Genomic DNA, 15,516 nt, shown 5'->3' with positions numbered 1-15,516 from the left:
TGAGACACTTTTCTAGGTTTCACTCTAAAAGGTTTTTTAGAGGGGAAAGTAAAGAGTTAAACCCTTGGTGAACCTCGAAAATGAGGCTTTGCTGGGCACAATTTCAACTCACGTCATGAAGACTGAGGAATAGTAGAAGGGAAGAACTGTTTCTGTGTAAATATTCCTAGGTAACCAAGAATGAACTTGAAATCCATTTGATTGCAACCCTTCTCATTGGTGTGATGTGGGGGATGCAGTGCAGGTGGACATGACTGATCTCTGTGGATTACCTACCTGGCCTATGGGATCTTTTGAGTCTTCTTTTTGAACTTGTTTTGTCATGGACCCAAGATGGGAGGGACAGAGGGTATTGAGTAAAGGCATTCTGTATTCTCTGAGATCTTTCTGCTCCACAGGCAGTTTTTCAGGTGGTAGAAATAAGAATCCTCCAGTAAAAATGTCATGCTTTTCCATGTGACAGGGCAGAATGCAGGAAAGTGGGTGTGGTCTGGTCTCCATCCTAAACATTGATCTTGTGTCTTCTTTTCCCCTTCCTTGCATCCCCTGGTTATGGCAGACTCATGTCTCAGGGAGACCCCAGTTGGTGAACTCTTCCAGTTCCCTGAGAACCTAAACTTAACATAAGGAGCACTCTGGGAAATTTGAGTTCTCAAACAACCCCTGAGGTTCTGGGGCAAATTTCTATCCTGAAGAAGGAACATGCCTGCTATAACCAGAGTCCTGTCATAAGACCCCCCTTGCTGATCCGGTTCAATGCACCCAAAGGAGAGGCATCCAGGTTACTGGAGACTCATTGGTCCAGGAATAACCAGCAATCTGGAACCCTCCTTATCCCCAAAGATGTACAGATCTTTCACAATGCAGATACAGCCATGGCAGACAAATTGTGACTCTCCCTTCACCACAAAATACAAACTCTTGGGCACAAGACCTTCCCAGAGAAACATACGTTTTGCCCTTTGACGGACCAGATGCCCAGGCGTGGACCCAGGCCCATCACACCAGCAGCAGGCCCCTCCTCCTGATCCCCTAGCCGGGCCCCGCCCCTGTCTGTGTCTGGAGCTGGCCCGGGGACGACTGCAGAGGCCTGAAGGGGCGGGGGGCCTGGCCGCGCGCAGGCTGCGGGCGGAGGCAGGAGCGCGCGCCTTTTTGTGCGGCTCCTGGCACCTGCCTGATTGGCTCCGCCGGTGCTGCCGTCGAGTGGGCGGAGCTAGCCGCGCTGCGCTGGGTGCCCAGTTGCAGCCTGGAGCGGCCGCAGACGGAGCGCACCTCGCAGCGGTCAGGCGCTCCCTGGGAGCGCTGAGTCTGGGAGAGCTGCTAGGTGGCTGCTCCTCCTGGGCTCCGGGCTCCGGGCTCCGGGCTCCAGACCGACTCCCGTGCTCCCTGCTCGCTGGGCCCTAGAGCTCTCTCCTTAGAGAGGACTCTGCGGAGGATCTAGCGATCCCGCCCCGCTGCACCCCATACTGACCTGCTCCCCGCCCCAGGCCCATCCCTTTCTCCAGCTGTCCGCAGCAGTTTCCCCCACCCTCCGGTCCCCAGAGCGCTGCAGCCATGGGCATCCGAGGCATGCTGCGAGCCGCTGCGCTCCTGCTGCTCATCAGAACCTGGCTCGCAGAGAGCTATGACCCCAGTCCCACCCCAAAATTCCATTTCGAGTTCTCCTCCACCATGCCCGAAGTCGTCCTGGACCTCTTCAACTGGTGAGTGACGCCAGCCTGGGCACCGCGGGGACAGGAGAGGGCAGACAGCCTCGGCCTCGGGCCTCTTGGACGGAGCGGGCTACGGGGGTGGGACTCGGGACCGGTGCTGGCTGAGGCCTAGTATGCGCACCTTCCCTGCCCACCCCTGGTGGGAATGGGGTGGGGGTAGGGACAGCCAGTTGAGATGGAGCCCACCTGTTACCATGGAGCCTGACTGCGCCCGGGTGTGCCAAATGGCAGCCCGAGGCATGGGGTGGGGGGGTGGGGGGTGAGGGGCGTCCTCACCCCAGGGTCTTATGAACCATCCCCAAGGACTAAAGACCCAGGCAGCTTTATTCAGTCACGTTCTTTGGCACCTGTGGAATTAAGGGTGTATGAGGTTATGGGAAATTTACAAAACAGAGAGGAGAGACACCTGTTTGAGTCCAGCGACGAGCCGCGGGTGTGTGCGCGTGCATGTGTGTGTTGAGGGGTGAGGGGCTCTTTCCAATGCGGCAGATAAAAATTATTAATTCGCCCTCATCTAAGCCCAGACAGTGCCATTGATGAGTGTTTTGTAATGGTATAATCCTGTGGCCTATGAAAATATTTGAAGATTGAGGTTTTTCTGTGTGTTTGATTTGAAGTTTGTTTGGGTCTGTGGGTATCTGAAGAGATGTTAATCAGTCAGCCCTTACATGAAGATCACACAGAAATGTGCATTTATGGTGGACACAGATCCTGAGTGTTGGCACATGGAGAATGTGTGGTCAGAAACAGGCGGGAATGCATTGCTTTAATTTGAGAATAATTTATGTGTACATTTTGGAATGTTGCAAAATGGAATTTTGTACTCGAGGAAGATCAGGAATGATTTCTAAATGGAAAACCAGAAATGAACATATTTTCAGATGTCAGGGGTGGGGGTGTTCTGGGCAAGGTTCCAGCAGACAGCCCTGCAATGCCCTCAACTCAACATACCAGACTGCGCCAGTGAACACACATGCACACACACGCACACACACAGATTTGCAGGGGCAATGCGTCAAAGAGTCACAGTGATGCCCAAGGCCTGTTCTCATTCGCAAACCCTTTTGGGGACAAGAGCCCTGCTGAAGGTCTAGGTGAATGGGTGGGCATATCAGAGACTCTGCAAAACCAAGCGGGGTCCACTTACGTGTGCTCACCCAAAACACCTCCAAGCTGGAAGCACATGCTTAGTGAGAGATACCTATTTCCAGAATAGATATTTTCGAGGATGGTTCTGAACCTCAAGGATCTGAAATTGTTTGGTTCAATAAGGGTCATAAATCTCTGCTATATGAACAAGGTTCTCTGCCTGCATCTTATGTCATATGCCAAGTCTTAAAAACAGGTGTACAAAAACAAGGTTGACATAAACATGACCAAAATAATGTCCAGTATACATAGGAGAAACATGACTTTGAGCTAGAGAACACTGGCTGAGCTCGGTGGGCGGGGGGAGGGGGGGCTAAGAGTGGGAGATGATGTTTCCTGGGACAATCAGGTACCCCTGGAAGGAGGACCCCCACCAATCTGGAAAGCAGCATCCAGGCCAATCTCAAGGTGGGGATCCTTAGGGTGTTGAAGTAATGCAGTTTTCTGAGGGCCCCCACTTGCCCACTCTCTTCTGGCATCCCCTCCTCCCCCACACTCTAGTCTTGCCTAGTAACAGGGATCCAGTCCTCCGGCCCCACCCTCAAGATTAAAGCTGAAAAGGGGGAGGGGAAGGGGGAAAGAGGAGTCTGCGTCACTGCTGTGCTTCTGGCTGACTCACTGCAGGGAGGGAGGGGAGGGAGAGAGAGCATACACATATGACTGGACATGTCTGCGTATGTAGAAGAGCAGGGAAGGCCCTGGCAAGGCTACCACAAGTCAACCAGCATTTACTAATGACTTCTCTGTTTCAGCAAAAATTGTGCAAATGAAGCTATGGTTAATAAGATTTTGGACAGGGTGCTGTCGAATTATGATGTCCGATTGAGACCAAATTTTGGAGGTAAGCACTTCTAAACCCTAGAGGCTTTTGTGTTACATGGGATAGGACTGAGACATGGCCAGCCAGCCCCACCCTGTACACTGACCCCAATCTCTACACCTCTGCCCCCCAATCCCAGCTTCCTGAACCTGGAGACACCTGAAAGGGAGCACTCCCAGGCCCCCAACCCCAGGCCTTCTGCTCTTGTCCTGGAATTTATCCCCATCCCTGCCTTCATGTGCAGGCCTTCTGCCCTCTCCCTACCCCCTTACAATGGTGTGGCTAGAGGGAGACAACAGTTTTCTGCTTTATGGGGGGGGCGGGACTCATTCATCTATTTGAGCACATTCTTTGTACCCTGGCCATTCTATCCATTCTGCTAATACAAAGTTGGGCACATCATCTCTTTTCCCTCTAGTTTACCTAGCCCACCTAGGCCTGGGACAATTCCACCTGGGTCACTTTTCCCCAAGAAAGTTCCCACCAAGTTCCACTCACTTGATACACTGCACACAGTGTGATCTGTCTAAAAATCCATCCTGATCACTCAAGAACTTGTGATGGCTTTATCTAACTGACAAATAAAACCTAAACTCTTTAGCAAACTGTCAGATCTCCAGAGCAGAAGTATCATAATCTGGCCCAGGGGACACCCAGAAACCCTACACCAAAGAAAGACAAAAGAAAGAGCATATCAAATTGGGGTTATCAAATCGGGGCATATCAAATCAGAGTTAGTCACTTTCTAGTTCAAAGGAAATAGAGATAAAAAACAGAAAGAGTAAGCCAAAGAAAAAAGAAGAACAAAAAACACCCAACTTCCTGCAGTAAGATACCTACTCTAAAGGGTTAACACTGCTAATGGTCCACGTTTGTGCATATGAATGGAGGGTTTCTGAATACCACCCTTAAGGCTTTGCAGCTGGTGCTTCTCCTTTGTTCCTTCCCTAACTTGAGGGCAGAAGGCACTGACCAAGGGATCCTAGGTGAGTATGCCCAGCTGGGGTGGGGAGGGGAGAAGAGAAATCGCACTCTTTCATTAAAGTTATACACCCAGGATAGCAGCACCCCTCCTGTGTGGTCCCCTAGGAATCCAGGTGCCACAGCGTAACCAGCATCCCCATGTATGGCACTGGCCTTTGCATCAGTTGCACCAAGTGCTGGTGGGTGACCACGGAGTGGCTACTTCCCTTTTCTCCTTGCATCATTCTCGCATTTCTCAGCAAAAGCTAACCAACAGCCACTGGAGTCCACAGGCCAGGTTACCATCACTGCAGTCATCCAAGGCCAAGGGGAGGGAACAGGACCAGGAGTTGATCTCCGGGGATTGTCAGGCATGCTTGGTCCACTATATCTGAGGCCCCTTACCACCCTCTTTCAAAGAGAAGAATTACATTAAGCTTTGTGGGCATGCAGACCTGGAGTGTCTGATAAAAGATAGATCCTTGGCAAAACAGCAGATGATGGCAGGAGGGCAAGGATGACTGGGAACCTTCTAGCATTTACACAGAAGGGGGCCTACATAATCCAGGCCTGGTGGGGGTGGGGAAGTTGATGAGAAAGCTAGCTGGGCCAGGGCATTCAGGGTTTGGGGTCCCCCACTCCCAATTCAGCCTCCCACTAGACACAATCAAATTCCCCTCTATATCTGTGACAGTTTAATCTCCCTTCACATGTGCTCCTGCTTGGTCTCACACACATATTCTCTCTCTCTCTCTCTCTCTCTCTCTCTCTCTCTCACTCTCTCATAACACATGCTCACACACATGTGTGCACATGTGCTCACACAAGGGTCTCACCTAATTTTGGTCCAAGTCAAAAAGGGGCCTTTCTTTTGGGGAAGTAGTGAGAAGAGGAAGAAGAGGAAAATAAAGAGGGGGAGGACACTAACAGGGTTTAAGGTTGAGGTCATTACCCTAGAGATGGCATTGAGACTCCTTATTGGGATGTTTCTCATTCCTCCTTATTATCCTAGCACATAAGATGGCCCACTATGGATAAATCAGAAAAATGTCCCCTTCCTCTTGTTTGCATCCATGTACTACAGATCATGGTGTGGTGAAGGGAGTGTGAACTTGCCCCTTCAGCTGGAGCCTTTGAGCAGGTTTCTGCCCTAGCCCTTTAGGTCTGCAGCATTCTACCACAAGGGAAGGAATTGCCCGAGTCGTATGGAACTGTCTAGAGAAAATCTGACACTGGAGAATGGAGCCTGCCTAACACAGCTTCTGACCTCTGAAGGCACGCAGAGGGCCTGAAAGGCAGCAATCAATAACTGTGTTTCTAGAAACCCATGTCACTACACAGCACTTTCCTAGGGCTTGTTCACAATAGACCTGAATGCTGGAGTCTGGGCTGTGCCCTAACACAGAAGCCCATTTACTTCTCAGCTGCCATTCATACGCTTATTCCCAGTAGCACTTTGCTCTTTGAAGCATCAGGCTTGGAATAACACATTTCCCTCTTTGCAGCTCAGCTTCTGGGCAGTCAGCCTGCAGTGAAAGCAGCAGGCTAAATTGCAAGCATCATGCGTGTTTCCCTAGCAGCAGTGTGATGTCATACACAGAGAATAATGGCTTTGCTATAGGGCTGGTGTAGACAGCTTTGAGCCGATTAGGGTATAATAAAAATGTATCTGTCCACAGTGCCTGACAGTTTACTACATATTTTTATATCCATGATCATATTTGACTCCTTACAGTGGACTATGCTAACATCTAAACCTGAAAACAAACCAAGGAGGAAGACAAAAACTGATACTAATTCACAAAGTCTCACTTGCACATTAACACACACAGTAATCCATACACACACAGTAACATGAACAGTCATGAATTCACTCACACACATAGAAACACTCACAGAAGGAGGAGCATACACTCAATTATATCTTAACACACAAATATGCCCATGCATGCATACATACACACATGAAAATACATATTTATTCATATACAAACATGATCACACAAATTCACACACATGAATATGCACACTAATACATAGAAATGTGTTCATATGTACAATCAGACATAAACATGCCTGCATGCACAGACATATAAATTCAATCATACCCAGGCACAAACTAACACACGCACATGCTTACACATTCAAACATATGCATATTTACTCACACATATTAATGAAGAATAACACCTATACACATATACAGAATATTCAAAATTCAATGAAATGTGCAAATATACACATTTGCTAACTTACAAATATGCTCAGTTGTAAGAATACACTTAAAAATTTACACACATGAACACAATCACAATTCACTCACAAGCACTCCCACATACCTAAACACACTAGCAAATCTATTCAAATGCATTAACATTCTCACACACAAACACTCCCACACACATAGACATGTTCACACACTCACAAATACACCCACATCCAGGACCATACTCAGATGTACTCACATGAACACACACACACACATACTTACATGCCCACATATACACATGCACATGCACAAATGGACATGCTGGCATGCATGTTAAGATAGTTACACACAGGCTCTTCCATTCACTCACATGAGCATGTTACCATATTCAGCCATTCACATGAACACATCATACAGCACACCAACAGGCTTACATGCATTCATATCAACACAATCAGTTCACACACATAAACATGTTCACGCATTCACTTACACACAGAGATTCTTAAAAAGCCACTAACAGATAAGTAGACTCATAGAGGCACTTAACCCTCTTCTCTACACCACACATATGCTCAGATACATGCACATGCTTACACATTCACTAGCCGACAAACACACTCACACCACCACACAAACACATACACACAGACATGCTCACTTATTCCCTTCCATAAAAATGCAAACATACACATGTCCACACACTCACTCACATACAAATATGCTCACAGTCCTATATTTCCTCCCACAAACCAACATGTTTATACACTTACATGTTGTATAAGTAAAACTCCTACACAATCCACTGAAGCACAGAAACATGCTCACACATTCACTCATGCAGACATGCTCACACACTGACACATACCTGCACACAAATATACTCACAAATTCAATTATACTCACACCTATCCAGGAATGCTGGCTCTTATTTTTGTGATTATTGATTTTCAATTTTTAATAGAAAATGAATATTTCATTTCTCTGACCGCTTCCTTCCAGATTATCATGGACCAGGCTTTGCTCTTAGTGCTTGACCTGCATTAACTATGAGATTATTGCTATCATTGCCCCTATTTTACCCTTGAGGAAACTAAGACTTAGAGAGGCTAAGTGACTTACTCAAGGGCACACAGCTAACAAGCATCAAAGTAGATTCAAACCTGGGTAGTCTGGCTCCTGAATCTATGGTCTTCACATTTATCCCAACCTTCATGTAATAGTGTCTTCATGTACTGTAGGTGCCCCTGTGCCTGTGAAAATATCTATCTATGTCTCCAGCATCGAACAGATCTCAGAAACAAATATGGTAAGTGTCAATTCCAGCCACTGCATTGGGGACAGGGACAAGGAGCAGGGACTTTTAAGCCAACTGTGGTTGTTCTGACCCGTGACAGAACTCAAGGTAGGTTTGGGAAACTGCAGCCCCTTGGAATAAAACATGAATCAATTGAACTCTTCTATCATATCATATTCAAAAATTCAGTTCCAAATGGATTATAGACACAAAAGAAAAGGCTTATGAAGCTTTTAAGAGATCATATAGGACACACTATCTTTGTGTCTTGGGATAAAGATTTATTTTAAAAGCACACATAGTAAGCATAAATAGCGGTCATTCAATTATTAGTAAAATTCTCTCTAGCCAAAACCCCTGGAACTTTGGTTTTGCAAAACAGAACAACTATAACAAGTGTCAAAGGGTAAGTCAGTATAGACTATATTTATAACACCAAGCACTGATATCCAAAATACACATAATTCCTGTGAATTAATAAGAACATTTTTAAACCAATATAACTGCCATGTGTATCTGAAAAGAATAAATTAAAAAATAAAAAAAATAAATGATTAGAAAGTGTGAGCAGGAATTTCACTTTTTTAAAGAAAACTAAATATCTAATAACCATGAAAAGACACTCAACAGTGTTAGTAAAGTGTACAATGAAACCACAGTGGTTTCTAATGCTGCTGACAGTGGCATTGTTGCTAATCTGGTGAGTACATCATTGGTGTGTTTGGTGCTTTTGCATAGTTATATGGTTGGTATATTCACATATGGGAATATTATTCAGGAGAGCAAGTGAGCAAATTATAATTACACACATCAACCTAAACAGATCTCACAAATGAAGTACTGAGGGAAATAAATAAATTACAAATAACACACAGCATGACTCTATTTGGGTAAAATACAAAAATTGGGTCCAGCTAAGCATTATGTTTTCTAGGAATACATATATAAACAATAAAATTCTAAGCCAAAGCAAGAAATTTTGCACAAAATCTAAATTAATGGTTACTCCTGGGGGCTGTGGAAAATGTTTTTCCTAAAGGGACACATTATAGCTTGAAAGTTATTGGTAATGTTCTGTTTTTTAAACTGGATTTTAATTCCAGAAGCTTTGTTTTATTATTCTTTTCTTAAATATGCATATGTTTTGTGTTCTCATCTATGTTCATCATGTTTCATACACTTGCATACACATGTGTGTGTGTGCACACAGAGCATAGAGAGCTGGGCAACCTTGTTCTCAACTGGGATGTACTTTTCTTTCCCCAGGACTACACAATCACAATGATTTTTCATCAGACCTGGAAGGATTCTCGCTTAGCATACTATGAGACCAACCTGAACTTGACTCTGGACTATCAGATGCATGAAAAGTTGTGGGTCCCTGACTGCTACTTTGTGAATAGCAAGGATGCTTTTGTGCATGATGTAACTGTGGAAAATCGTGTATTTCAGCTTCACCCTGATGGAACAGTGCAGTATGGCATCAGGTGAGTCCCCGCAGGGGCCTAGGTAAGTTGCAGCAGGCTCCCTTCTTCCTGATGTTTATCCCACAAATACATTCTAAAGGACACACACAGGAGCTCCTTGCTTTTCAAATCTGCCTGGCACTGCCTCTCCCCCACTTTCAAAGTTTCCTACAGAGAGCCTTGGCTGCCCTGTACACAAAATGGTAATTGCTTCAAGGATTGACAGCGACTAGACTGGATTAGCAGAGGGGAGGGGCAGGACAAGGGGTAGGATGGAGCCTCCCAGCTGAGGTAGTAGAGAGTTTCTGTCATTATCTTCTTTCCCACTGTCACTTCCCTGGCTCTTCCAAGGCCCCTGCTCAGATTCTTCTCATGGATGCACCACACAGCAACTGAAAACTCTTGCCCACTTTATTTATTATCAGCACTTCCTTGGCGGGGCCTCCACTGATCTTTTAGTCTCAACTATCCATTTTGTACCCCCTGGCATTTTGCTAGTTCCTAGTACCACATGGGTCCACACCTCTGGCATGTGCATGGGTGTGCATAGAAGAGGGCTTGGGTTGCTGCTCATATCCATAATGCACACTACATACCTGTCCTCCACAGCAGGTACACAGCCTTGGAAGCATCTATACAGCACACAGTTTTCTCGAAACAGCCTCACTGCTTCTTTAGCAAGCATACTTTCCTTTGTCTCAAGGGCCCTTCCCATTCTGGCATCCTACGATTTTCTGACATCTGTTCTTTGTTGCAGTGCTGCGGATCTCTCAGTCTTTGTCACACTCCAATTCATTCTCATTTTTTTTTTCTCTCTCTCTCTCTCTCTCTCTCTCTCTCTCTCTCTCTCTCTCTCTCTCTCCTACACATAGGTCAATCCTTGGGTAACTCCTGCAGTGTCCTCAGGAATGGTTGCTTGCTGGGGCTTGACTCACTTTTTCTTTCCTTCTTGTTTTCCTTGGCAGACTCACCACCACAGCAGCCTGTTCCCTGGATCTACACAAATACCCTCTAGACAAGCAGGCCTGCAAGCTGGAGGTGGAGAGCTGTATGTATTTCTCCTGGACACTTTTCTTCCCCCTGACCTGTGGTAGTCAGGAAACCACAGGCAGAATTGACAGTGAGAGGGATAACATGTATCCTTAACTCCCTCCTCCCCTTCTCTCTCCTAAATATGTAGATGATCAACAGATAAATGATGGAAGGAAGGAAAAAAGAAGGAAAGAGAAAAAGATACTAGTTAGATAATTGATACGTAGCTGTATATATATGGCATCTGGGAACAGGTGACCTTTAGAGTTTATTTAGTTCTATTGGGGAATTATGTTGAAGTCTGGGGGTACGAGCTCATACCATCTTTTTGCTATACTTTTCCTTCCTGGCAAAGAAACTCCAAAGTGAAAGTTCTTTTTCTAAGTGTTCAGACTTTTTCACCCATGCACAAACTGAGCAAACCATAAACAATCCCCCAAGATTGCAAATTTTACACACACTCTGGTTTTCACAGACTGCTCTGGCATGAAATCTGCCTGTGCGTATTTTCTGAGATTACGTTTCTCTCCGTTCCCCAGATGGCTACACGGTTGAAGATGTTGTCTTATCCTGGGAAGACAATGAGAATGCCATCCACATGACTGAGGAGCTGCATATCCCTCAGTTTTCTTTCTTGGGAAGGACGATTACTAGCAAGGAGGTGTACTTCTATACAGGTGGGTCTGCCCTTCCTTCTCTCTTTTTTGGGCCCTTCACACCCCTATAAAATCCTGGGGACTTCTGCCTTTGACACCTATGCTATATGTTGCCTCCTTTCTGTTTCCCTCATTGTTGACACATTCCAACCTGCCTTGATGAAGTCCCCATGGCTTACCTCTGCATATGAAAAGGATTTGTGCTCCCTTCAGGGCTGTTCAGCCTCCATGTTTGCAGCCTATCTCTTCCATTCCCAAACTTCAGCCAACATGGATCAAGGAAGTAAGGAAGAAAGGAGGGAGAGCAATTTCTATGTCACATGGGTCTGATTACCAGGGTGTCTCCTTCCAGGTTCCTACATGCGCCTGATCCTAAAGTTCCAGGTTCAGAGGGAATTCAGCACCTACCTTGTACAGGTTTATTGGCCCACTGTCCTCACCACCATCCTCTCTTGGATATCATTTTGGATGAACTATGATTCCTCTGCAGCCAGGGTGACAATTGGTAAGTCCTGTCTCCATCCCAAGGAGAAATTTGAGTCATCTTTCTCAGGAAAAAAAAAAAGGGTAAGGAAGGGAACCATGTGTATGCTGTGTAGAGAAGGAAACAGGAATTTTTCTAATATGTGTTATAGAGGTGCTCATCCAGTCCTCAATGGACAGACTGACATTGGAAACATGGATGAAAAAAACATCAGAGATTGTCTTGGCATGTTAGGCTCAAAGTACCAGGATTCATTATTTATTGAATATGTGGCTACATTTGTTAAATCAGGAAAAGGTAGACAAGTAATACATTTAGATAAGACATGTATAATAAACATTTGATTAAGCAATATATCAAAACATTCTACTCTGCAGCAGAGGGCTTCTAGAGGAATGCCCTTGACAAGTCTCTAGTGGAATGTGGAGATACAAGCTCTCAGAGTCCAGAAAAGGAAGTGACCCAGGTTTTGCTGGCTGAAATTAACTATACCACAAAAGAGTTTTTTGAAGTAGGTTTTAAGTCTATGGCCATACCACCCTGAACGCACCCAATCTCATCTGAAGTAGGCTTTAAGGCACAGATTTAAGATTTGACAGTCCCCAAAAAGTAAATGACTGGTTAAAGGCAGATGAACCTTAAAAGTAGATTAAACTGCAAGATGCCTGGGACAGAACCTGGAAAGATGAGGAAAGCAGGAGAGCCTGGAAATACTCGGGAAGATTTTGAGGTTCATGTTGCAGCATGGGGAGCCATGAAAACATTTTGAATAAGGAGATTAGCTCCCTGGTTTGTCTTCACCATCTTTTGGATAGCCTCTTTCTTTAGAAGCACATTCTGGGCTAAACCTTTATATGTGTATAATGTTTTAGGTTTCACAAAACTTCTCCAAATACTACAGGAAGTCCTGAGTACTGGAAGGCAAATAAGGCAAGGTGGAGGCAGAGTTATAAATCACAGTGAAGCATATGCTGAGTTTAAAAATGGGGGAGAAGAAACAAGCAGGGCACATGGGTAAAGACACTACCCCAAACATAGTGTTTGCTCCCATCCTATGGGATATAGGTGCAATAGCTTGCCAAGAACTTCAAAGGAGACTAAACCTGTGCTGTGTTGTTTATAGGCCTGACTTCAATCCTTGTCCTGACCACCATCGACTCACATATGCGGGATAGACTCCCCCACATTTCCTATATCAAGGCCATTGACATCTACATCCTTGTGTGCTTGTTCTTCGTGTTCCTGTCCTTGATGGAGTATGTCTACATCAACTACCTTTTCTTCAGCCAAGGACCTCGGCGCCACCGTAGGCGATACAGGAGACCCAGAAGAGTCCTTGCCCGCTACCACTACCAGGAAGTAGTGGTGGGAAATGTGCAGGTTTGACTTTTTGATTGACAATCAGCTTTCCCTGAGCACCTCTTGATCCCAGGCTTAGTACTTGACCATTCCTTGTTTCTTAGTTCTTTTTATCATTATGCACACAGGTACAATGCACATGTACAACACATATATACAGCACACAGCCACCACACAAAACAAAGTAGAACTAATTATCATCACTCCTTTTTTTTTTTTTAAAGAGAGAGTGAGAGGAGAGAGAGAGAGAGAATTTTTTTTAATATTTATTTTTCAGTTCTCGGCGGACACAACATCTTTGTTGGTATGTGGTGCTGAGGATCGAACCCAGGTCGCACGCATACCAGGCGAGCGCGCTACCGCTTGAGCCACATCCCCAGCCCCTTATCATCACTCCTTTATAGATGATCATTTTCCAACAGCACAAGGCAAGAAGTGGCAGAGCTAGATTTCTCCAGGTCTTTGGGCTAAATTTGGTCCACTTTGCGTGTTTCTGGGGCAGGTGATGAAGCCAGATGGAAGGTGAACACAGTCAGGCTGAAAGGAAGACAGACACCAGAAAGGCTGGCCTGCCTACCCCACCTTCCTTGACACTTCAGACTCCCAAGGCCATGCTGAGGCTTTTGCTTTGGGCTGTATATCAATGTCCATCAACTTCCCTCCTTCACAGGGGGGCCCAGTCCTGTCTGCTTGAGTGGCCACCATCCAGCACACAGCACTCCTGAGGGACTACCTGCCCCAGGGAGACAGCGGTTCAGTCACCACCATGACCTTCCCTTGCATGCTAACAACCTCTTGGTCCTGTTCCTCAGCCCCTTGAGCTCCAGAGACCCCAAGAGGAGATGGCTCTATCCACAGTAACATTACAAGTGCTGATGAGGAAAGCCCCTTCCCTTTTCCCTCCCCTAGTACATATCCACCTAGGTGACATGAGTGACATGAAACTGATGAGCCTATCCATTATCTCCTCAAAGGATGGCCTGATTAACGTGGAAGATGGATTCGGCTCTCTTCCCACCAGCCCAGCACAGGCCCCCCTGGCGAGCCCAGAAAGCCTCGGCTCTTTGGCATCCACCTCAGAGCGGGCCCAGCTGGCCATCCCGGAAAGCCTCAGTCCACTGTCTTCCCTCTCAGGCCAAGCCCAGTTGGCCACTGGAGAAAGCCTGAGTGATCTCCCCTCCACCTCCCAGCAGGCTCTTCATGGCTATGGTGTCCACTTTAATGGCTTCCACAGTGATGACACTATTACTCCTACTGAAATCCGTAACCGTGCTGAGGCCCTTGACCATGCTAAGTCCTATGACGATGAAGACTCCGAAGATGACCTGAGTTTGGATGAGAACCATGGCCATGGCCGCAGCAGGAAACGCATGATGTACCGTGGCCAGAGCTGTGTGCTAGAAGGAGGCTGGGACCTTGATGAGATCCAGAGCTTCCATGATGACATCAATGTCGAGAACCGAAGCCTTGACCTGGAAGACCAACGCAGGAGTGATACTCACAGTATCTGGAGCCTTGATGATGAGGAGCTCATGGCCGGTGACCAAGAGAATGATAGTAGCTCAGAGTCTGAGGATAGTTGCCCACCAAGCCCTGGGTGCTCTTTCAATGAAGGGTTCTCTTTCTACGTCTTTAGCCCTAGCCGTGTCCCCAAGATTGACAAGTGGTCCCGATTCCTCTTCCCTCTTTCCTTTGGCCTGTTCAACGTAGTTTACTGGCTGTACCATATCTACTAGTTTCCAGGGCCCCAAGCAGCAGAGCCACTATGCTGTGCTCCCTTCACAGTTTTGTTTTGATTTTGTTTTTCCCTTTTTCCTTTATTCATTTGATTTGGTGGTTATTCTGCAGTCTAATCAGTTGAAAACTTCTCTTTATCATTGTGAGGTGGCAAGTAGATGGAAAGAACCCATTCTGGCGAGAAGGAAAGGAGGAGGAGTTGGAAAAGAAAGGAAGGATCTGAGTGCTACCCACAAACATTTCTGATGGCTTTTCTGTCCCCATTAGGTGTTGATTTTTCTTTTTCATTTCCTTTTTTCTTCTTTGTTTTTCCTCCTGGGGGTCATGGACCTTGCTCACCCTCTGCTTAGGACTTTGGGAGAAAGTGAAGCTGAGTTGGGCCGAGGTGTGCAGGGGAAGAGCTAGCCACAGCTTGAAACTGCAGGCAACTGGCTGTAAGAAAGTTGGGGAGGATTTGGAAGTGCCTTTTGCCCATGATTCAATTGATGTTGTGGCACAGGGTTGGGAAGAAAATGAAGAGGTATAAAGGGGTATGGTGGGGGTAAGTGAGGAGCTGGCAGGGGGTCATGTCAGGTTGGAGAATGCCCAGGTTAAGCCGGCCCCTTTGGAGGGATTAGAACTTCCTTTGCCTA

The 15,516-nt window shown here is 46.2% G+C and overlaps 1 protein-coding gene across 1 annotated transcript; it reads left to right on the top strand.

The window, feature by feature from the left end:
• The first annotated feature begins 1,554 nt into the window (after positions 1-1,554).
• On the top strand, positions 1,555-14,883 carry Gabrq (gamma-aminobutyric acid type A receptor subunit theta). The gene is made up of 9 exons (XM_026403533.2): positions 1,555-1,703; positions 3,614-3,702; positions 8,095-8,162; positions 9,417-9,637; positions 10,582-10,664; positions 11,188-11,325; positions 11,657-11,809; positions 12,912-13,168; positions 14,122-14,883. The coding sequence occupies exons 1-9, from the start codon at positions 1,555-1,557 to the stop codon at positions 14,881-14,883; spliced, it is 1,920 nt and encodes a 639-aa protein (XP_026259318.2).
• Positions 14,884-15,516: the final 633 nt, after the last annotated feature.

Source organism: Urocitellus parryii, chromosome X, assembly GCF_045843805.1.
Source record: "Urocitellus parryii isolate mUroPar1 chromosome X, mUroPar1.hap1, whole genome shotgun sequence".
NCBI lineage: Eukaryota > Metazoa > Chordata > Mammalia > Rodentia > Sciuridae > Urocitellus > Urocitellus parryii.
This window is presented reverse-complemented; position numbering and strand designations above follow the sequence as displayed.

What these genes read in the sequence shown, in the direction of transcription:
- Gabrq (XM_026403533.2), top strand. Translation starts at nt 1,555, where the DNA reads ATGGGCATCCGAGGCATGCTGCGAGCCGCTGCGCTCCTGCTGCTCATC. An exon ending in ATTGAGACCAAATTTTGGAG is followed by an intron (nt 3,703 to 8,094) that starts GTAAGCACTTCT and finishes CATGTACTGTAG; the next exon opens with GTGCCCCTGTGCCTGTGAAA. An exon ending in TGCAGCCAGGGTGACAATTG is followed by an intron (nt 11,810 to 12,911) that starts GTAAGTCCTGTC and finishes TGTTGTTTATAG; the next exon opens with GCCTGACTTCAATCCTTGTC.